Source organism: Rhodotorula graminis, assembly GCF_001329695.1.
Source record: "Rhodotorula graminis WP1 unplaced genomic scaffold RHOBAscaffold_8, whole genome shotgun sequence".
In the NCBI taxonomy this organism is placed as follows: domain Eukaryota; kingdom Fungi; phylum Basidiomycota; class Microbotryomycetes; order Sporidiobolales; family Sporidiobolaceae; genus Rhodotorula; species Rhodotorula graminis.
Window position 1 is genome coordinate 832,556 of NW_017264935.1, and position 19,265 is coordinate 851,820.

The window sequence follows — 19,265 nt, forward strand, 5'->3', positions numbered from 1 at the left end:
GAAGTAATGAGACGTGGACGGTCCGCGGACAGACAAGGGGGGTCGCTCGCAGCCCGAACGAGATCGAGCCGCGTCATGCAGGCGAAGAGACAGAGCGAGCGAGGAGGCCAAAGCGCTCGCGATCTCGGACCTCTCTCGCTCGCCGCACGTCCCCAACGGGTGAGAAGCTCCGCCCTCGTTGCACCCGTCTCTCTCTCGCGCCCACCACGCCGCCCCCTCATCCCCCTCCCCTCGCTCTCAACCCCCCCTCGCCGCCGCCCGCAGGAGTGCGTCCGACTAGAGAAGAGCCGCGACGGGTGCCCCAAAGTCGTCAACATTGGCACGTCGCGCACCGACAGCTTTTACACGCGCAAGGCGGCTGGACAGTTTGTCAAGGGCTGAGCTGGCGCCGAGCGTGGCCGTCGAGCGAGCGAGGGGACGAGCGGGCGGCGTGGTGGGCGCGAGAGAGAGACGGGTGCAACGAGGGCGGAGCTTCTCACCCGTTGGGGACGTGCGGCGAGCGAGAGAGGTCCGAGATCGCGAGCGCTTTGGCCTCCTCGCTCGCTCTGTCTCTTCGCCTGCATGACGCGGCTCGATCTCGTTCGGGCTGCGAGCGACCCCCTTGTCTGTCCGCGGACCGTCCACACCGCCGCTCGAGCCGGGCCGTCCCTCTCGCTCGCTCGCCTCTCCCTTCCTCTTCCTCCTCCTCGCTCGCTTGCCCTCTCGCGCCGCTCGCCCGCGCATGGCCGCCCCGCCGCCCTCGCACTATGCGCTTCTCTCGCTCTCACCGAGCGCCACGCCCGAGCAGGTCCGCGCAGCGTACCTCCGCCTCGTGCGTCCCTCTCTCCCTCCCGCCCTCCTCGCGCGCCACTGACGCCGCTCGCCAACCCCGCCCGCAGGCAAAGGATCGACATCCGGACCGAGCGCCGCCAGAGCAGCGCGAGGCGGCCAAGCGCGCGTTCCAGGACCTCGCGGCGGCGTACCGCGTCCTGAGCGACCGTGAGCTGCGCCCACTTTCCTCTCTCTCTCGGGACGCTCTGACCCGGGTCTCGTTCGAGCAGCCGCCCTGCGCCGAGCGTACGACGCCTCGCTCGCGCGACCCTCCCCGCCGCCGCCGCCGCCGCCTCGCGACGCACGTCCCGCGCGCTCGCCGCACCCGCACCCGCACCCGCACCAGCACCAGCTCCCCTCGGCCCGCCGCCGCCCGAGCGCGACCCCCGACAGCCCCTTCCCAGGATTCCGCGTCCCGCCAGGCGGCTACCCGCACCCGCTCTCGCTCTCGCGGCTGCCCGAGCCGCCCTCGCACCCGCACCCGCACGGCCTCGCGCCGCGCCGCGCTCGCTCGCCGGCCCCGTCCACTTCGTCGGCGGTGCTGCGCGAGTCCGGGTCGGGCATCGCGCTCGACCCGCTCGGCGGGCTCGACCCGGTCGCTGGGCTGCTGGACGCGCTCGGGCCCGGGCTCGAGGACGGGCTCGAGGACGATGGGCGAGGGCGCGCGAGGCGCGATGAGGGCGGCGCGGGGCCGAGCTGGGCGCAGCGGGGTGGAGCGAGGGATGATGAGGAGCGATGGGCGGCAGGGGCGGGCGGGGCGAGGAGGGAGAGGAGGGAGTGGCGCGAGGGACGGAGAGAGGCGAGTGGGGAGGGGTTCGTGCGTCTCCTTTCTCTCGCTCTGCGGGTCGCGCTTCTCGTACAGCGAGGAGCCTCCTGCTGACGAGGTCACCCAGACGTGCAGAGCTTCCAGGGCATGCAGGAGGTCGAGCAGCTCCCGGGCGGCGGCATCGCGTGGAGGGGCGAGAGCGTCACGGTGTCGTTTTCCTCCGTGCGCCCCACTCTCTCTTTCCTCTCTTCTCTCGACTGAAAGGAAGCTCGACCCGCAGGGCTTCCCGCCACACCTGTCCGCACAGCGACCCACCTACGCGCCGCACGACCCATTCCCGCCTCCTCCTCCCCGACGCGCACCTTCACCAGCCCAGCTCGCCCTCCCGCACTCGCCCTCGCACACGCAGCATCGTCGATCGTCCTCCCTCTCTCACCTCGTCGCCTCGCCGGCCCTCCCGCCTCATCGCCCACCCCCGCGCCGCCCTCCCTCCCCCGCTCGAACCCCCTCGCACGCGCCCTCGCCCCTCGCCCTGCCGCCACTGCCCCCTCAGCCCACTCGCCCGCACCAGCACCCGCACCAGCACCAGCACCTTCCACCTCCCCAGCACCCTGCGGCGCGCGCACCTCGCCGGCCGCCCTCGCCCGCTCGAGGCCCGCAACTCGCGCTCGCCGGCCGGGCGCACGCGCAGGCGCAGCTAGCGCTCACGGCGCACGCGCACGAGAGCCCGCGCTCGGTGGCGGTCAGGCAGAGGAGGACGAGTGCCGGCGAGCTCGGGCGGGCGAGGGCGCCTGAGAGCCCGCTGTTTGGGTGAGAGGGAGGGAAGGAGGGAACGAGGGTCGTCGACGAGGTGCTGGGACACGTTGCGCGCTTTTCTCTCTCTCTCTCGCCTCACCCGTCCGTCTCTCGAGAGCACATGTCCGTCGTGAAAGCCTCGTCTCGTTGCACACCTCGAGAGCCGCTCAAGTCGCCCGCGCCGCCGCTGCACACCACCCCTCGCACTCGTGCTCGCCGGGCCCGACGCCCAAGCGTCCCGTCGCGCAGACGATGGACCCTGCGACGCCGACGCCGCACGCCCAGCACTCGTCGACGATCGTGCGCGCGTCGTCGAGGGTGAAATTGGGCCGCCAGTTGGGCTTGGTCGCGGTCGAGGTCGGGGCGCGTGCGGAAGCGCGGGCACGGCGAGGCGGCGGGCTATCGGTCGCAGCCTCGAGCGGGACGCAGCTGCAGATCTCGACCCAGAGCGTCTAGAGCGCGGGGGCGGCCCACACAAAGTCGACGACGTCGTCGGTCGAGAAGCGCGTGTGGGTCCCGAGGCGGAGCCACTTGAGGTGCTCGAGGTCGGCGAGGTACTCGAAGGTGGCCGACGAGACGATGTCGCCCTGCAAGATGACGGTGACGAGGTTCGGGAGCGAGGCGAGGCTTGTCGAGAGCGGGCGAGTCGAGAGGCCGAGGTCGTCGCGCCGCGCACGGTCCATGATGCTCATGCCCTTGCGGAACGCCACGTCGGCGGCGGTATCCGGCGGCGCACAGCCGGCCTGCCCGAGCGAAATCTCGAGGCGCTCGACCGTCGGTGGCAGCAGAGCGAGGTCGTCGAGGAGCGACGGGTAGACGACCCAGCCATCGATCTCGACCTCCCTCAGGCCGACGGCAAGGCTCTGGAGGATGCGGCGGAAGCCTGGCCCGAGGGACAGGGCCTTCTTGACGATGAGGTGCTTGACGAGGATGGACCTCGGCGCGACGTGCGTCGCCGTGTCGAGGTTGAGCACGTCGCCGGCGGCCGACGAGTTCAAGTGGTGCACGATGAGGAGATCCAGGCTCGAGAGACTGCCGAGATGACGCCACAAGTCCGGGGCACTCGCGTTATGCGGGTTGACTTCACAGACGATGAAGAGGTGGCGCAGTCGGGGAAAATTGGGCTGGGCGACGGTGTCGGGCGAGAAGAGGTGGCTCGCGAGCTGGTCGCCCCAGATGACGAGGAGGTGGACGACAGGCAAACGGCAGATGATGTCTTTGAGCAGGCCGATACCGATGACGTCCTCGCACGATGGCGCTGTCGCTGTTGCCGCGAGCGAAGGTGAGTGCGGGACTAAGAGACGAGGGTCGGGAGAGGGAGGCGAGCGTACCGAAGTCGTGTAGCTGCCCGGCGCCCTTGTCGCCGCACTGGAGATCGATGACCGTGTCCTTTCCGCTCGTGAAGGCCTTCTCGTACAGCCTGAGGGTGATGACGAGCCGGGCGCGCTCTGGATGGTGGGCGAGGGCCGACGCGAACGACCGGATCTTGCGCACTGTGCTGAGGCCGACCAGGCTGTACAGCCGATCGAGGAGGAAAGGATGAAGGGCCCGACAAATGCAGATCTGGTCGAGCGGGAGGTCCTCCAGGTGACTGAAGATGAGGCGGACGACCGAGGTGGGGAGGCGGACGAGGCGGCACTGCAGGACGAGGGGATCAGTCCGGCTCGAAGTGAGGAGGTAGTGAGAGGCACGCACCGACTTGGGCTGCTTCTTCCTGCGCTTGGCTGGCGCGCTGGACGGCGGCGACGAGTTCATCAAAGACGCGGCGGAGCGATGACGATTAACGCCTTCTCGGCGGCGGGGCGCTTGCGCTGAAGCTCGTGCGTGCTGCACGGGGTCTTGACTGTAGTCTGTCACTCGCCAGAGCCGATCTGGAGCGAGAGCGGTGGTGGGAAGGAGCTCGAGCGCGTCGTCCACCACCGCGTCCCTCTCGCCTCGAATCCGCCCACAACGACACGCTCGATCCGGCCTCAGTACCGCTCAGCGACTCGCGATGAGTACTCTCGGTGCGCCCAGCCAGTCCTCGTGTTCCTCGACGTATCCCTGACCTCACTCCTCCCTCCTCCCTCGGAACAGTCGAGTGGTGAGCCCCCTCCCGCTCTCTCTTAGGCGGCCCGGCCGACACAAGGAGCTGATCCATCTTCCCTGTCATGTAGCCCTATCTGCGGCAAGTTCACGACCGAGCAGTCTGTCGGGCTCCACCTCGACTTTGGCTGCTCGTCCGCCCCTGGGTCCTCCGCGAGCCAGAGCGCCACTGCGCCCACGACTGCTTCGAAGAAGACGAGCGAGAAGAAGCGCAAGGGTCCGCCAACCTCGGCCGCCTCACGCGACGCACCTCCCTCGTCGTCGCCCGTCGCTCGTCGAGCCGCACCGGCCCCATCGTCGAGCAAGAAGCCCCGTACCTCGACGACGTCTTTCCTCGAGGCGGCCAAGCCTCTGCCCGAGCTCGTACGGCCACGAGCTCTCGAGGACCTCGTTGGACAAGAGCACCTCCTCGGCAAGGGCGCGCTTCTGCGCGGCCTCATCGAGTCGGACAACCTCGGCTCGTGCTTGTTTTGGGGGCCCCCGGTTCGTCTTCCTCCTGCCACCCGTCTCTCTCTCGCGCGCGTGGCATCGCCGTGACTGACAGCATGTCTTTCCCGCAGGGCACGGGCAAGACGACGATCGCGCGCGTGATCGCAAAGACGACCTCGTCCATCTTCAAAGAGCTCAGCGCGACCAACGCGACGACGGCGCAGCTGCGCGAGGTGTTTACCGAGGCCGAGAACGTCCTCAAGATCACGGGCCGCAAGACGCTCCTGTTCATCGACGAGATCCAGCGCTTCAACAAGGCGCAGCAGGACGCGGTACGTTCGCTCGGCTCTCTCTCTCTCTCTTTCTCTCTTTCTCTCTTTCTCGCTCAGGCACACGCGCTCACCTTTTCGCGCCCCATGTGCGCAGTTCCTCCCCGTCGTCGAGGCCGGCACCATCTCGCTCGTCGCCTCGACGACCGAGAACCCGTCGTTCCGGGTCAACACGGCCCTCCTGTCGCGGTGCCGCGTCTTTGTCCTCCAGAAGCTCACGTCGGACGACGTGTTCCGCATCCTCGTCCGCGCTCTGCGCCTCCTCCACGAGCAGAAGACGGGCGAGCGCCTGCCCGAGGCGCGCGAGGTCGTCGGCGTCAAGCCCGAGCCGGACGCAGCGCCTTCAAGTCGTCCAGCTCCCGTCTCGACGGCTCCCGACCCCGTGTTTGAGCACACTGGCGCGCTCGACACGCCGCTCCTGCGGTTCCTCGCCTCGGCCGCAGACGGCGACGCGCGCGTCGCGCTCAGCTCGCTCGAGCTCGCGCTGTCGGCGACGAGGAGAAGTGACGCCGAGGGAGGAGGAGGAGGGGCGATCGACCGCGAGGAGCTCAAGCGCGGGTTGAGGAAGGCGCACATGCAGTACGACCGGTCGGGAGGTACGTCGGCTCGTTCCACTCTCTCAGGTGTGCGTCTGCAGGACGAGCCCAACGTCGACTGACTCGGGTTCCCTCTCGCGCTCGCAGACGCGCACTACGACACGATCTCGGCTCTGCACAAGTCGGTGCGGGGCAGCGACGCCAACGCGGCGCTGTACTACCTCGCGCGCATGCTCGAGGGCGGCGACGACCCGCTGTACGTCGCACGGCGGCTCGTGCGCATGGCCAGTGAGGACATCGGGCTCGCCAACCCGCACGCGCTCCCGCAGGCCTTGGCGGCGTACCAGGCGACGCAGCTCGTCGGCATGCCCGAGTGCGACGTGCGTCCTCGCTCTCTTTATCTCTCTCTCTCGGGCTCTTGGCGACCTCCCTGACCGTTTTCCTCTCCCCCTCTCGATGCGCGCGCAGTGCATCCTCGCGCAAGTCGTTGTCATGCTCGCCGAGTCGCCAAAGTCGGTGCGGGTCTACAACGCGTACAACGCCGCCAAAGCCCTCGTCAAGCGCTCGGACCAGTTCCCGATCCCGCTCCACATCCGCAACGCGCCAACTGGCCTCATGAAGCAGCTCGGGTTTGGGAAAGAGTACCTGTGCGTCCTCTCGTCCTTTCCTCCGCCTCTCTCTCTCTCACACCCGTTCCGGCGCAGATACGAGCCCGCCTACGCGCACCCGGTCTTTCAAACGTTCCTCCCGCCCGAACTCGCCGGCACGACCTTCCTGCGCGACGACGACGACCTCGAGGGCAAGACGGTCGACGAGGCGGCGCTGCGCGAGTGGGAGTGGCGTGCGCGAGGCGGGGCGAGGTGGGAGGGCCGGGAGGAGCTCGAGAGGAGGGTGAGGGAGAGGGAGGAGCGGGAACGGGCGACGGCGGCGGTCGAGGATGGGAAGGAGAAAAGTAGAGCGGGGGCAGAGGCGCAATGAACTCGTGAACGTGCGACTCTCTCGGCGAGAGCGAGTCCTGGTGAAACTCATTGCACGTCCTTCTCAACTCGCCTCGTCTCGCCGCGTCTCGTCTCGCCGTCGCAAGCCTCGTCCTCGCTACGTCCTGCACCACCCGTGACACGCATGCACCTCCCCACTGCCCTCGCACGCTCCCGCTGCGCACCGCACCGGTCCCTCGACGACCACGCCGCACGGGCCCGCCTCGCGCAGGAGCTCCCTCGCGTCGGCCGCGCCAAAGCCGCTCGGCCACCTCGGCGCCGTGCCCGGCCTGGAGCGCATGAGGTCCTCGTCGTCGGGAGGGCAGGAGCAGATGTCGAGGGTGAGGCGGCGGAGCGGGCGCGGCGGGGTGGTCGGCGAGGAGGGAGGGACGACGGCGTCGGGCGGCGCGGGGCGAGGGAGGAGGGCGAGGAGCGCCGCGAGGTCGTACTGTGTGTGCTCGCCGAGGGTGAGGCGCTCGAGGTGCTCGAGGCGCTGGATGCCGGCGAGGGTCGACGGCGAGACAACGTCGCCCTTGAGCTCGAGCGAGACGAGGTTGGGCAGGTCGAGCGCCGCCGCGCTGATCGCGCCCGAGTAGGACGTGTCGTAGATGCAAGGGCACTTTGAGCGACCGATGCGCACGACGAGGCGCCTCAGGGTGGGCGGGAGCCGCATGACGAGGTCGTCGAGCTGGCCGCCGAGTCCGATCGCGTCGAGCTCGAACGACGTGAGGCCGATGGCGAGTGCTGCGGCGAGGCTGCACACCTCGACGGGCAGGATGAACGAGCTCGGGAGCGCGAAGCGCTCGACGCGCAGAGACCGGGGCGGGAGGGCGCCGGGCGGGTCGATGTTGAGGAACCCGACGGGCAGGTCCCAGCCAAGGGCGCCGAACGACAAGCGCTTGAGCGACGGCAGGAGGCACAGGCTGGCGAGGAATTCCCGGGCGAGGTCTTGCTGAGACGGGCCCGACGGGCTGTCGTGCTCGTGCTCGCGTTCGCTCGACCTCGGGTCCTTGTCGGGGTCGAGGCGGAAGAGCCGGCCGAGCTCGTTGTCAGGGCGCGTGTACGGCGCGATGTCGAGTCTGGCGAGCTCCTGCAGAGGTGACGACTCGACAAACTCGCGCGTGAGGACCGCCGTGGCCAAGGGCGGGTTGCCGACGCGCAGGCGGTGGAGCGGCAGCGCGCGCAGCAGGTCTTGGACGAGTGCGGGACCGGCGACGAGACGACCGGACGGGAACTCTGCGTGGTGTCGAGAGACAGCGTCAGTCAGAGACCTCGGGCGGGCAGACGACGGAGTGGGACGCACCTGGCGGAACCCACTCGTCGGCCAGCTCGACCAGCTCTGACAGCTCGGCCCCGGTCGGCAGCTGCAGCCGACGTCCTCGAGGGCTCTCGAGACCTGCACCTGGAGGGTTCCACACGGGAAACTCGCAGTGCGCGTCGATCAAGAGGTAGTTGACCTCGCGGACCCTGGACGGCTCGCGCTCGAGGTGGTGGCAGAACGACAGGAGCTGGTCGGGCGACCGCAGGGCGGGGGCCCTGTGGAACAGGTAGTCGATGACGGGGCTGATCCTTTTGCAGATGGTGAGGTAGCCGCGAGTGTAGCCCGACCGCGCGAAGATGAGGGCGAGGAGGAAGTCGTCGAGCGCGCAGAGCCGGCTCTGTAACCGGTGAGATGTCAGGCCCTGCCGATTTAAGCGCTTCAGTCGAGCGATGACGCACCTGCGTCTGTGCGTCGGCGTCGTCAAAGGCGGCCATGCCGGTCGTGAGGCCGTTGAGCGAGGCGAGCAGGAGGCTCGAGGACGGCGACGAGCGTGACGGCGGGGCCGCGTGCAGCAAGATGCACTGGCTGGTCGCGCAGCAGATGCACGCTGTGCTCTTGCAGTCACTGGTCGACAGCGGAGCGTGAGGACGAGAGCCAAGCGGCGACAAGGCGAGCCGCAACTCTCTCTGCTCCGCTCACCCTCGCCCCGACCAGCAGTGTGCCGGCCAGACCTGCTCAGAGCTGTGCCAGACGCCAGCCCCGCCCCTCGACCGACCTGTGCGCCCGTCGACCATGCCGAGTCCGCGCACCTCGTCCAGTGGGGACGACGACCGCCAGACCGACGCGACCCCGCTCCTCGGAGGGTCTGCAGGTGTCCAGGTCAAGCCCGAGCTGCGAGAGGGCAAGGCCACCGTCGTGTCGTGCATCGCCAACCTCGCCAGTGCGCCCCCTGCTCCCACTCCCCTCCCTCCTCGACTTCTCATCAGCTGATCGTTCTTCCCTCCCTCCCTCTCCCTCCTGCACCCGCCCTGCCATGCACAAACAGACACCATCATTGGCACTGGCTCACTCGCAATGTGCGCCACGCCCCTCTCCCCGTCTTCTTTTGGACGACCCACAGCTCACCTCGGGACTCCCTCTCGCGCCTCGCAGGGCGCACGCCTTCTCCGGCGAGGGCCTCATCCCGGGCATCGTCATGGTCATGGTCTGCGGAGGCGCAGCCGCGTTCGGCCTGTACCTCTTGACCCGGAGCGCCGCCATGGCACCGCACCGCGCCGCGAGCTTCTCGTCCCTCAGCACCCTCACCTATCCCGGCCTCGCACGATTGTGCGTCCCTCCTTCCTCATCTTCCTCTGCCTCGAAACAGACCTGACCTGACAAGTCGCCGACCCGCAGGTTCGACTTTGCCGTCGCGCTCAAGTGTGCGTCCCGCCCGCCGACTACGCCGACCACCCCACTGACCTTTCTCCCTCCCGCACAGGCTTCGGCGTCTCCATCTCGTACCTCATCGTCATCGGCGCCCTCGTCCCCAAGGTGCGCCCCACCATCTCTCTCTGCCCTGCCCACTCCTCGAGCCTGACTGACTCGCACTCGCGCCCCCAGGTCGTGCACTCGTTCAACCCGGACCTGACCGACAGCGTCCTGCTCGACCGGCGCCTGTGGATCCTCGCGTCCATGACGCTCCTGTGCCCACTCGCATTCTTGCGCCGCCTCGACAGCCTCAAGTTGACGTCGTACATCGCCCTCTGTGCGATCGGTTACCTCGTGCGTCCCCTCGCTCCTTCTCCCTCTCCCTCCTCCCTCGCCGCCCCGCCTGACCGTCGACGTCCCGCAGATCTTCGTCGTCGTCTTCTACACGTTCGTCTCGCACGAGCACCTGCCGCCGTCGGGCGACGTCGAGCTGTTCCGGTTCGGGCCGTCGTTCATCCAGAGCCTCCCGGTCCAGGTCTTTGCGTTCACGTGCGCCCAGAACGTGTTTGCCGTGTACAACGAGGTCCGGACGGTGAGTCGGGCTGGCCTGTCTTGCGTTCGGGGGGACGAGCACGACCGAGACGACCGTCGGGCACTGACCTCCCTTGCACGCGCGGTGTCCACGACGCAGAACTCGCAAGCGCGGCTCAACCTCGTCATTGGGACGTCGATCGGCGGTGCAGCCATCATCTGTGCGTCGCGCGTCGTCCTCTCTGCGTCTTGTCGTGAGGAGCTTTTGCCTCGTCGTCGAGCGGACGCTCACCAGTTTGAGCCGACGCAGACGAGATCCTCGGCATCCTCGGGTACCTCACGTTCGGCGCAGCGGTCGGCGGCAACATTATCGAGTGCGTCCTCCGTGTCCCTCTCTGCCCCTCATTCGGCGGCGACGAGCCCCTGACGCTCGCTTCGACCCGGGCCACAGGATGTACCCACGCACGCGCCTCGTCTCGTTCTGCCAGGTCGGCATCACGATCCTCGTCCTGTTCTCGTACCCGCTCCAGCTGCACCCGGCGCGCGCCTCGCTCGACAAGTTCCTGTTCCCCGTCCAGCCGACCGAGGGCGACCGCGACGACGAGCCGGCATCGGCGGCGTCCGACCACGGTTCGGGCGACGAGATCCCGCTCGGACGGTTCGTCATCGAGAGCGGCGTGCTCCTCTTCTCGACGTTCGTCATTGCCATGTTTGTGTCGAGCCTCGAGGTCGTCCTCGGCTTTGTCGGCGCGACGGGCAGCACGACCATCTCGTTCATCCTCCCCGCCGTCTTTTGTGCGTCCCCCTCTCACCCTCCCTCTCCCTCTTCTCTTCTCTCCCGCCTCACAGAGCCGCACGCCTGACCCCTTGCCCCTCCTCGCCGTGCGCCCACCCAGTCCTCTCGCTCTTCAAGGGCTCGACCGACCCTCGCGACCAGCGCCTGCGCCTCGCCGCCATGGCCCTCCTCGCGTGGGGCGTCCTCGTCATGGTCGTCTCGCTGTCGCTCAACGTGTACCACCTCGTCGTCAGCAGCAGCCAGCCGGCGCAGGCGCACAACAGCCTCCACACGCTCGGGTACCTTGGCGGCAAGATGCACGGGCACCAGGGCGCGGTGGGCGAGGCGCTCGTGGATGGCGTCGCGAGGGGATAGAGAGCGAGGGAGAGAGGGAGCATTGGTTGTACACTGTGTCGTCGGTCTCGTTTGCTCAATAGATCTTGTCGTTGCCCCCCCTCGTGTTTGAGCGAGAGCGACGAAATGCGGCCCTCGCTTTCTCGCTTCTGCTCGCCACCTGGCTCGCTCCGGCTCGTTCGGCCGCTCTCTCGAGTCGACAGCGCAAAGCCGCGAGAGCCGCCTGAGCCCGACGCACGCACCGCCTCGCGTCCTCGTCGACCCGTCCCTCTTTCCCCATTCCCTCGCCCGACTCGCCGTCTCGCGCAGCCCTTGTCCCTCTCGCGCTTTCGTGCGCCTCCTGCGTATCCCTCGCTGTAGCTTGTCCTGCAATGGGCCGTGCGGTGTAGCCTGTACGCTCTTCCAGAGAGATCGAGATATGCTGCCTGCGCGCGAGCTTGCGACGCCCGTGAGCGAGCAGCGCCGCGTCGAGCGCCTGCTCGTGCTTCTGCGAGGTCGACGTACTCTGAGAGAGAGAGAGAGAGAGGCAGAGCGCGTGGAGCGGCGCACAGACTCTGCCGGAGGAGGCCCGAGCGGGGCGCACTATCGTCGCTCGCTCTCGCTCTCTCGCTCTCGCGGGCCTTCTCTCCTCGCAGCTCCTCATAGACGGCTCGATGTGCTCGATATTGCAAGCTAGAAAGGCCTCGAGCGCTGCAGCTTGTAGTGCGAGGGCCCGTGCGGGTACGCTTCCGAGTCGGCGGTGTACCGCCTGGCGAGCGAGTGCGATGCCGTACCTGCGTGAAGGAGCTGTTCCGAGGTCAAGAGACGTCAGAGTGCTGCCAGGGGTGAGAGAATGGGGAGAAGAGGACGGACCCGGGCGTGCGCGAGTGCTGAGTTGAGGCCGGCGAGCTTGCTCAGGATGGGTAGAGCGTGCTGCATGCTGGCCTCGTCCGTCTTGACGAGCTGTAGGTGCAAGAGAGGCTGGTCAGGACATGTTGCGGGTCGTTGACCTGGCGAGACGGAACGAGGGAGAGGGGGGAGACGCTCGACGTTCCGCCAGTGGCCCTCGACGAGATACTCCCTGTACCGGTCGACCTCCTTCTCGACCAAAGCCCAGTCGCTCGCCTGGAGCGTGGAGCGCTCGAGGAGCGTCACCATGCTGCGCAGCCACCGCTCGGCCTCCTTTCGGTCGCGCTCGCCGTCCGGATGGAAGCCGATCCATCCGCTAACGAGGGATTCGAGCGAGAGCTCGACGCCATGCTTCTCGGCAGACATGCTGGAGAGATGGCGAGAGCTGAAGAGAGGCGAGGCAGGAAGCAAAGAGAGGTCGAGGCGAGAGCGGCCGAGCTTGTGACGACGAGCGGAGCAGCCATGCGGGTCCGCGGACCTTCCGACGTGACGGACAGCGGCAGTAGACGCGGACAGGTGGCGAGGCGCGTGCAGGTGCGGGCTGACCGCCGACACCTCGCGGCGATGGCTTCTCGAGGCTGAGCAGGTCCGCGCTCCCGCCCGAGGGCAGGCCAGCTCAGCGAGAGATGCTTGTGTAAGTTAGAGGACAGCGCTCGTCAGACGCTCTCGGCTGACTCAAGCTTCCCTCGCGCGAGATCTCCCCAAGAAGCGGCCCGAGCGGCGAAGCGCAGTCGGCGCAGCAGTCTGAATCCAAATCTCTCTCGCCGTTGCGTCTCGCGACCGCTACAACCTCGCCCAGAACAAGGTCTCGACGCTCCTCGCCCGTCCTGAACGCTCCTGCCGCCCGAGCTAGTAGCGCCTCGAAGTGTGGGACCCGAAACGCTCGTCGTCGGCCATACGGCGCCTCGAGAGCGAGCGGTCGTAGTGATCCTGTTGCGTGCGCAGGCTCGAGCTAGTCAGGACGGGAGCTCGCAGAATGTTGGACAAAGAGGAAGGAGAGGGGACGCACCTCGCCGAGGCCGCTGTGGAGCGCCTCCTCGAGGCGCCTCGCGGCGACGGCGGCGTCTTCGAGCGCGCCAAGGATGGGCACCATGTGGCGCGTGTGCGGCGAGCGCAAGTCGGGGAGCTGCAGAGGAAGGCTCGTCAGTGAACGAGCGCTCGTCGGGGGGACAGAGAGGGCACAAGGGTCGACGCACGGCCTGGTGCTGGGCACCGCGAGCGACCGAGTTCTTGACGTTGACGAGCTCGCGCTGGACGGCGGACCACTGCTCGGTCGTCCAGCCGTCCGTGTGCTCCTTGAGCAGGCCCTTGGCGTGCCAAAGCCAGGTGGTGACGAGGTCGTCCGCGGCACGAGCGTGGTCGTTATGCTTCACATAAGCGAACTCAAGGTCCGAGATGGCGAGATCGACGCTCGACGGGAGCTCCTTGCCGAGGTGCTGGGGACGGCCGGTCATGATGTGGTGGCGTCGAGAGAGTGCGGGAGAAGGTGAGAGCGAGAAGCAGGGCCAAGAGAGAGCGAGCCGAGGACGGCTTGAGCGAGCGACAGCGGTTCGTGCGTCCGCGGACACGCCGAGGACAGGAGCCTCTCGACACCGGCCCGGCAAAAGACGGTCGAGCGGCAGTAGAACGCGAGAGACGTCTATTATTCACGTGCGTGCGAGGCGAGCGAACTCGTCACGCCTTGACCTCCTCCTCGCCCTTCTTCTCCTCCTCCGCCTTTCCCGGCACCGCCGCCGCCGCCTTGTCTGCCTCGTCTCCCTCGGGAACCTCGACATGGCCATAGTCGTCGACGTTGATGTCGTTGAGGCCGAGCTCCTCGTTTTGGAAGTGGGACCGCTCGTAGTCCTCCTGGGTGAGGGACGGGTCGGGGTCGGGCGCGTACTGCGGGTGGGGGCGTGCAGGGGAGCGTCAGTGCGGCTCGACGGCGTGTCGGACATGGGAAAAAGGGAGAGAGAAGAGAGAAAGAGGGAGACGCACGAGCGACTGGATGAACGAGTTGGCGAGCGGGTCATCGAGGACGACCGTAAAGGGCGTCTCGACCGCCATGGCCTGCACGCGAGCAGTGAGTCGACATGATCGTCAGTCCCTGCGTCGAGAGCCGCAGAAAAGGAGACGACGAGAGGACCGAGCCGCGGGGCGCACCTTCTTGAGGTTGCCCAAGAACACCTGCATGTTGTCGGTCGCGCCGGGCGCTGCCGCATCGCCGTGCGCAAACGCCTTGCCGTCGAGCTCCTCGTACACCTGCTGGAGGAGGCCCTCGAGCGTCGTGAACCGCCCGCCGAGCGTGCCCGGGTTGAGCTCGAGGTCGATCTCGGGGATGTACAGGCCCGCCGTCTCGGACTGTGGGGTTGCGGGCGCGAGCGAGGGCGGTCGCCAGGTCAGGTGTCGCTCCGTCACTCGCTCGACGAGGAGAGAGAGAGAGCGAGGCGCACCTTGAGGATGTCGCGGCTGAGGTCGTCCGACTCTTCGACCTTGAGCGTAATCTTGCGGCCCTTGTCGGCGATGGCGCCGCCCGACTTGACCTCGGTGTCGCGGTACCCACAGTCGTGGCAGTTGGTCGACATGAGGATGATGTCCTGCAGGAAGGGGGCCGAGCGAGCGAGGACGGGGCGAGGGGGCAGGAGGAGGAGGGAAGGACGAGAGAGGTCAGTCGGGCGCCCGACGTTGCGAGAGAAGGAGAGAAGACGGGACGCACCTTGAAGTGAGGGATGTTGACCTTCTTCATGAGCGTCTCGAGCTCGCTGCCGCACAAGCTGCACACGCCGGGGAAGCTGAGGACCTCCTCGGGGTAGTGGCTCGTCGCCTTGTCGGCCTCGTCGTCGTGCTTGAGCCCGAGCGCCTCGTCCTGCTGCGCATCGCGGCCGTACTCGCGCTTGGCCCACTTTGGGTCGCCGAGCCCGCCCCGGGTCTCGACAAACGAGTTGCCCGACGGGTCGTCGAGCTTGAGCGTGAACGTCGGCATGTCGCTCGACGACGACGTCGCGTACGGGATCGGGTTGTTGTCGGCGTCAAGGAGCTCGGGGAGCTCGACGTCGGGCACGAGGATGCGCAGCCGGGCGACGAGCTCGGCAATCTTGTCGTGCAGGTCCGGGTGCTGGATCTTGCGCAAGGGCTGGTCGTGCAGGAGGTCGCGGATCGTGTCGGCGAGGACGCCCTCGACGGTCGTGAACTGGCCTCGGCCTTGCGGGATCGTGAGCTGGTACTCGGGGATCGAGATGGTGCAGTGCTCCGACTTGACGAGCTGGCGGTCGAGGTCGTCGCGCGAGGTGCACTTGACCGTGTAGACGGCGCCGAGCGGCTGGATCTCGCCCGCCGACTGGATCTCGTTGTTCTTGTAGCCTGTCGGGGAAGTCGTGTCAGGTTTCGGGTGCAGGAAGAGAGGGAGCCGCGGGCCGGAAGGTGGCAAGAGAGAGTGACGGACCGCAGTGCTCGCAGCGGAACGAGACGACGATGACCTCGCGGAAGTAAGGGATGACGGTGAGGAGCATGCGGGTCTCGCCCTGCTCGTGGCACTCCATGCACAGCGACTCGATGACCTCGACGTTGACGTCGCCTGCGCCGACGGCCTCGCCGATGGGACGCCACTGGCTGTCCTGCTGCTGCGGCTGCTCCTGAGTGCTCATGGCTGGCGGATGGACTGGCTCGACGGGTGTAGGCAGTCGGGGCGAGGTCGGGAAGAAAGTGGGCGGCGAGGCTGATGCGAGCGAGTCGGGTCGGGGACGGCTCGGGCGGTGGTGGGTTCGAGTGCGAGGGTGGTTGTGCGAGGTGTGCGAGTAGGTTGGCGGTGCTCTAGTGCTCGACTGGCGGAGTGCGACAAGAGCGAGCTGGTGGTCGAGAGCAAGGGAGGGCGGTGCAGCTCTCTCCCTCGACGTCCACCCAACTGCCGCAGCTTACCGACAGCGAGTGCACCCGCCTCAGCGCACCCTACTGCGCCCGCCATGGAACCCTTGCGCGCGCGTCGCTCGGCCCACGACCGCCCGCTCGCCTCGTCCACCTCGTCGTCGTCGTCGCCCTCCGCAGCACCCACCGCCGCACCCGCACCGCCAGCCTACCCGCCGAGCCCCTACAGCCAGACCGCCAAACCCTCGCTGTCGACCCGCACCCGCAAACCCTCGCTCAGCGACGACGCCGGCCAGCGCAGCGCCTCGAGGGGACGAGGTGCTCCACGCGCTCGCGCGTCCGGCTTCTGGCACCGCTGCGGCGGCGGCCTCGAGGCCATGCAGCACGGCGAGTCGCGCATCTTGCTCGGCTTGACCCTCGTCGGAGCCGTCGTGCGCTACTGGAAGATTGGCCGCCCTTCGAGCGTCGTGTGCGTCGACCCTCTCTCTCCTTCTTGAACGCGTCGTTCTGACGCTCTCTCTCTCTCTCCGTACGCAGGTTCGACGAGGTCCACTTTGGCGGGTTCGTCTCTCTTTCGCGCCAGGTCGAGGTGCAGGACCGCTCGCTGACCCTCCTCTTGTCCCCTCGCAGGTTCGCCAACAAGTGCGTTCTCGCGCCTCTCGCAGCCCCGGGACAGTCCTGACGACGCTCGCCGCGCACAGGTACATCCAGTCGCGGTTCTTCATGGACGTGCACCCGCCGCTCGCCAAGCTCCTCATCACGCTCGTCGCGTGGGCCTCGGGCTTCCAGGGCGGCCAGTTCGACTTCAAGGACATCGGCCGCGAGTACGGGCCCGACCACGTCCCTTACATCGCCATGCGCCTCCTCCCCGCCACCCTCGGCCTCGCCCTCATCCCCATGTCGTACCTCACCCTGCGCGCGCTCCAACTGCGCCCGGCGACGGCCCTCCTCGGCGCCCTGTTCGTCACGTTCGAGAACGGGCTCATCACCCAGTCGCGCCTCATCCTCCTCGACTCGCCCCTCATCTTTTTCACGGCCCTGTCGGTCTTTTTCTGGGTCGGCTTCTCGAACGAGAACGACGTCGCGCGCGACCGCGCCGGCCGCGTCGGGCCCTTCTCGCGCCGGTGGTGGGCCTGGTTGACCCTGACCGGCCTCGCGCTCGGCGCCGTCGTGTCGTGCAAGTGGGTCGGCCTGTTCACGATCGCGACCGTCGGCGTCTTTACCCTCGTCCAGCTGTGGCTCCTCCTCGGCGACCTGCGCGTCCCGGTCCCGCTCCTCGCGCGCCACTTTGCCGCCCGCGCCGCGTGCCTCATCGCCGTCCCCGTCGTCTTTTACGTGTCGATGTTTGCGATCCATTTCGCCATCCTGAGCAACTCGGGCGAGGGCGACGGCTTCATGAGCTCGGAATTCCAGCACACGCTCCGAGGGCACGGCATGGAGGACACGTTCGCCGGTGCGTCCTCTCTCTCTCTCTTTCGTCGGACACTGTCGATAGCCAGCAGGTCCTGATGGTCCCCTCCCACAGACGTCATGATCGGCTCTCGCCTGTCGATTCGGCACGTCCACACGCAGGGCGGGTACCTGCACTCGCACCCGGCCACCTACCCCGGCGGCAGCAAGCGTGCGTCCCTCTCTCACTCTCTCTCTCCTTGAGCGACGCACGGACCCCTGACGCTCGTCGTCGTCGTTCGGCCCGCAGAGCAACAGATCACGCTGTACCCGCACCGCGACGACAACAACATCTGGCTCGTGCTCAACTCTACGGCCGACGGCTCGATCCCGGACCCCGAGACGCACGCTCCGCCGCACCCGATCCCGGACCGCACGACGATCGTGCTGCACCACCCGTCGACGCACAAGAAGCTGCACTCGCACGACATCCGGCCGCAGGTGACCGAGGTCGACTACCAGAACGAGGTGTCGGCGTACGGGTTCGAGGGCTTCGAGGGCGACGCCAACGACTTTTGGGTCGTCGAGATCGACCAGGCCGAGTCCGAGGGCCGCGTCGCCAAGAAGCAGCTCGAGACGCTCCGCACCAAGTTTCGCCTGCGTCACGCCCTCACGGGCTGCTACCTGTTCAGCCACAAGGTCAAGCTCCCCGACTGGGGCTTTGAGCAGCAAGAGGTGACGTGCAACAAGAACCCGAGTCGCGAGAACGCCCTGTGGTACATCGAGACCAACACGCACGCCATGCGTGCGTTCCCCTCTCCCTCTCCCTCCTTCTCCTCTTCTTGCGCCCCTCGCCCGACCCTCATGAGACTCGTCACTTACGCCCGCTCATCGCGCGCGCAACAGTTCCGCCCGACGCCAAGAAGGTCAACTACCGCCGGCCGTCGTTCCTGCAAAAGTTCGCCGAGCTGCAGGCCGTCATGTGGCAGACCAACCAGGGCCTGACGGACCGCCACGCGTACGACTCGAGGCCTCACAGCTGGCCTCTGCTCCTGCGCGGCATCAACTTGTGCGTCCCTCCTCCCTCCTTCCCTCCTCCTCTCCTCGCCGCGCCGCACGAGGTCCTGACGACGCTTGCACTCGCAGCTGGGTCAAGGACCACCGCCAGGTGTACCTCATCGGCAACCCGTTCGTGTGGGCCCTGTCGACGCTCGCCGTCCTGTCGTACGCCGGCGTGCGAGGCCTGCTCATCCTGCGGGCGCAGCGAGGGTACAAGGACTTTGCGCACTGTGCGTCCTCGCTCCCTCTCTCTCTTCGTGTTGCGCGACGGCGAGACGCACATTCGACTCGGTCACTCACGTCGTCGCCCCTCGTCGCAGCCCAAGTCGTCTTCTACGACCGCGTCGCCACCTTCCTCTTCTGCGGCTGGTTCCTGCACTACGCACCCTTCTTCCTCATGGGCCGCCAGCTCTTCCTCCACCACTACTTCCCGGCCCTGTACTTTGCGCTCCTCCTCACGGCGACGGCGTTCGACCTCGCGACGGCGCGCCTCCGGCCGCGCGTGCGCCTCGTCGTCGTCGGCGCCCTCGTCGCCGCCGCCGTCGTCGCGTGGTGGGCCCTGAGCCCGCTCGCGTACGCGGGAGAGTGGACCAGGGCAAAGTGCGACAGGGCAAAGACGTGGGGCAAGAACTGGGACTTTAGCTGCGCCGACTTTCACCCGTCGGTGCGTCCCTCGCCGTCTCTCTCTCTCTCTCTCTCTCTCTCTCCCTCTCTCTCTCTCTCTTGCGAGAGCGCCACTGACCTCGACTGTCTTCCCTGACGCAGTACGACGCCTACCACCCGACGCACGTCCCCTCTCTCGACCCCGCCGGCGCCTCGGCCGCCACCTCGATCGCGCCCGCGGTCCAGCCCGGCCGCGCCGGCTTCGTCCCCGCCGACAAAGCGCCCGAGTCGTCGGCCGTCCCGCCGGCGCCTCACGCGCCTCACGCGCCTCACGACGCCGCCGCCGCGCCGGTCCACGACGAGGAGCGCGACGGGCCCTTGTTCGCGCCCGTGGGCGAGGCCGAGCGCGCTGCGGCCGGGCGCGAGGA

General features: G+C 68.0%; 9 protein-coding genes across 9 annotated transcripts; 4 read left to right on the plus strand and 5 right to left on the minus strand.

Moving 5' to 3' along the window:
- Positions 1 to 721: 721 nt before the first annotated feature.
- Positions 722 to 2,390, plus strand: RHOBADRAFT_44912 (uncharacterized protein; the record flags this gene model as incomplete). The annotated part of the gene is made up of 5 exons (XM_018414507.1): positions 722 to 811; positions 879 to 978; positions 1,041 to 1,405; positions 1,712 to 1,798; positions 1,884 to 2,390. The coding sequence occupies 5 exons, from the start codon at positions 722 to 724 to the stop codon at positions 2,388 to 2,390; spliced, it is 1,149 nt and encodes a 382-aa protein (XP_018270471.1).
- A 433-nt stretch (positions 2,391 to 2,823) lies between these two features.
- On the minus strand, positions 2,824 to 4,157 carry RHOBADRAFT_54249 (uncharacterized protein; the record flags this gene model as incomplete). Its single annotated transcript, XM_018417218.1, has 3 exons — positions 4,067 to 4,157; positions 3,703 to 4,009; positions 2,824 to 3,635 (listed from the first exon to the last, which is right to left on the minus strand). Exons 1-3 carry the CDS (start codon positions 4,124 to 4,126, stop codon positions 2,824 to 2,826), a joined length of 1,179 nt encoding a protein of 392 aa, XP_018270472.1. The 5' UTR covers positions 4,127 to 4,157.
- A 605-nt stretch (positions 4,158 to 4,762) lies between these two features.
- RHOBADRAFT_15720 (uncharacterized protein) lies at positions 4,763 to 6,728 on the plus strand (the record flags this gene model as incomplete). Its single annotated transcript, XM_018412274.1, has 7 exons — positions 4,763 to 4,939; positions 5,017 to 5,217; positions 5,312 to 5,530; positions 5,606 to 5,810; positions 5,898 to 6,130; positions 6,219 to 6,397; positions 6,455 to 6,728. Coding segments are annotated over 7 exons (1,488 nt in total), but the record flags the coding sequence as incomplete, so codon positions are not given.
- A 117-nt stretch (positions 6,729 to 6,845) lies between these two features.
- On the minus strand, positions 6,846 to 8,482 carry RHOBADRAFT_44915 (uncharacterized protein; the record flags this gene model as incomplete). The annotated part of the gene is made up of 3 exons (XM_018414508.1): positions 6,846 to 7,963; positions 8,031 to 8,385; positions 8,447 to 8,482. The coding sequence occupies 3 exons, from the start codon at positions 8,480 to 8,482 to the stop codon at positions 6,846 to 6,848; spliced, it is 1,509 nt and encodes a 502-aa protein (XP_018270474.1).
- Positions 8,483 to 8,780: 298 nt separating this feature from the next.
- RHOBADRAFT_37439 (uncharacterized protein) lies at positions 8,781 to 10,792 on the plus strand (the record flags this gene model as incomplete). Its single annotated transcript, XM_018413434.1, has 10 exons — positions 8,781 to 8,928; positions 9,034 to 9,064; positions 9,141 to 9,314; positions 9,384 to 9,409; positions 9,469 to 9,521; positions 9,591 to 9,752; positions 9,823 to 9,990; positions 10,090 to 10,150; positions 10,240 to 10,303; positions 10,381 to 10,792. 10 exons carry the CDS (start codon positions 8,781 to 8,783, stop codon positions 10,790 to 10,792), a joined length of 1,299 nt encoding a protein of 432 aa, XP_018270475.1.
- Positions 10,793 to 11,730: 938 nt separating this feature from the next.
- On the minus strand, positions 11,731 to 12,312 carry RHOBADRAFT_44917 (uncharacterized protein; the record flags this gene model as incomplete). The annotated part of the gene is made up of 3 exons (XM_018414509.1): positions 11,731 to 11,844; positions 11,911 to 12,000; positions 12,088 to 12,312. The coding sequence occupies 3 exons, from the start codon at positions 12,310 to 12,312 to the stop codon at positions 11,731 to 11,733; spliced, it is 429 nt and encodes a 142-aa protein (XP_018270476.1).
- Positions 12,313 to 12,795: 483 nt separating this feature from the next.
- RHOBADRAFT_44918 (uncharacterized protein) lies at positions 12,796 to 13,400 on the minus strand (the record flags this gene model as incomplete). The annotated part of the gene is made up of 3 exons (XM_018414510.1): positions 12,796 to 12,876; positions 12,956 to 13,072; positions 13,143 to 13,400. 3 exons carry the CDS (start codon positions 13,398 to 13,400, stop codon positions 12,796 to 12,798), a joined length of 456 nt encoding a protein of 151 aa, XP_018270477.1.
- A 163-nt stretch (positions 13,401 to 13,563) lies between these two features.
- Positions 13,564 to 15,629, minus strand: RHOBADRAFT_54252 (uncharacterized protein). Its single transcript, XM_018417219.1, has 6 exons — positions 15,368 to 15,629; positions 14,642 to 15,285; positions 14,379 to 14,522; positions 14,089 to 14,286; positions 13,924 to 13,995; positions 13,564 to 13,827 (listed from the first exon to the last, which is right to left on the minus strand). Exons 1-6 carry the CDS (start codon positions 15,567 to 15,569, stop codon positions 13,621 to 13,623), a joined length of 1,467 nt encoding a protein of 488 aa, XP_018270478.1. The 5' UTR covers positions 15,570 to 15,629; the 3' UTR covers positions 13,564 to 13,620.
- A 534-nt stretch (positions 15,630 to 16,163) lies between these two features.
- RHOBADRAFT_15633 (glycosyltransferase family 39 protein) lies at positions 16,164 to 18,994 on the plus strand (the record flags this gene model as incomplete). The annotated part of the gene is made up of 8 exons (XM_018412269.1): positions 16,164 to 16,255; positions 16,324 to 16,369; positions 16,498 to 17,239; positions 17,312 to 17,407; positions 17,486 to 17,980; positions 18,082 to 18,244; positions 18,322 to 18,464; positions 18,555 to 18,994. 8 exons carry the CDS (start codon positions 16,164 to 16,166, stop codon positions 18,992 to 18,994), a joined length of 2,217 nt encoding a protein of 738 aa, XP_018270479.1.
- Between the last annotated feature and the right edge of the window lie 271 nt (positions 18,995 to 19,265).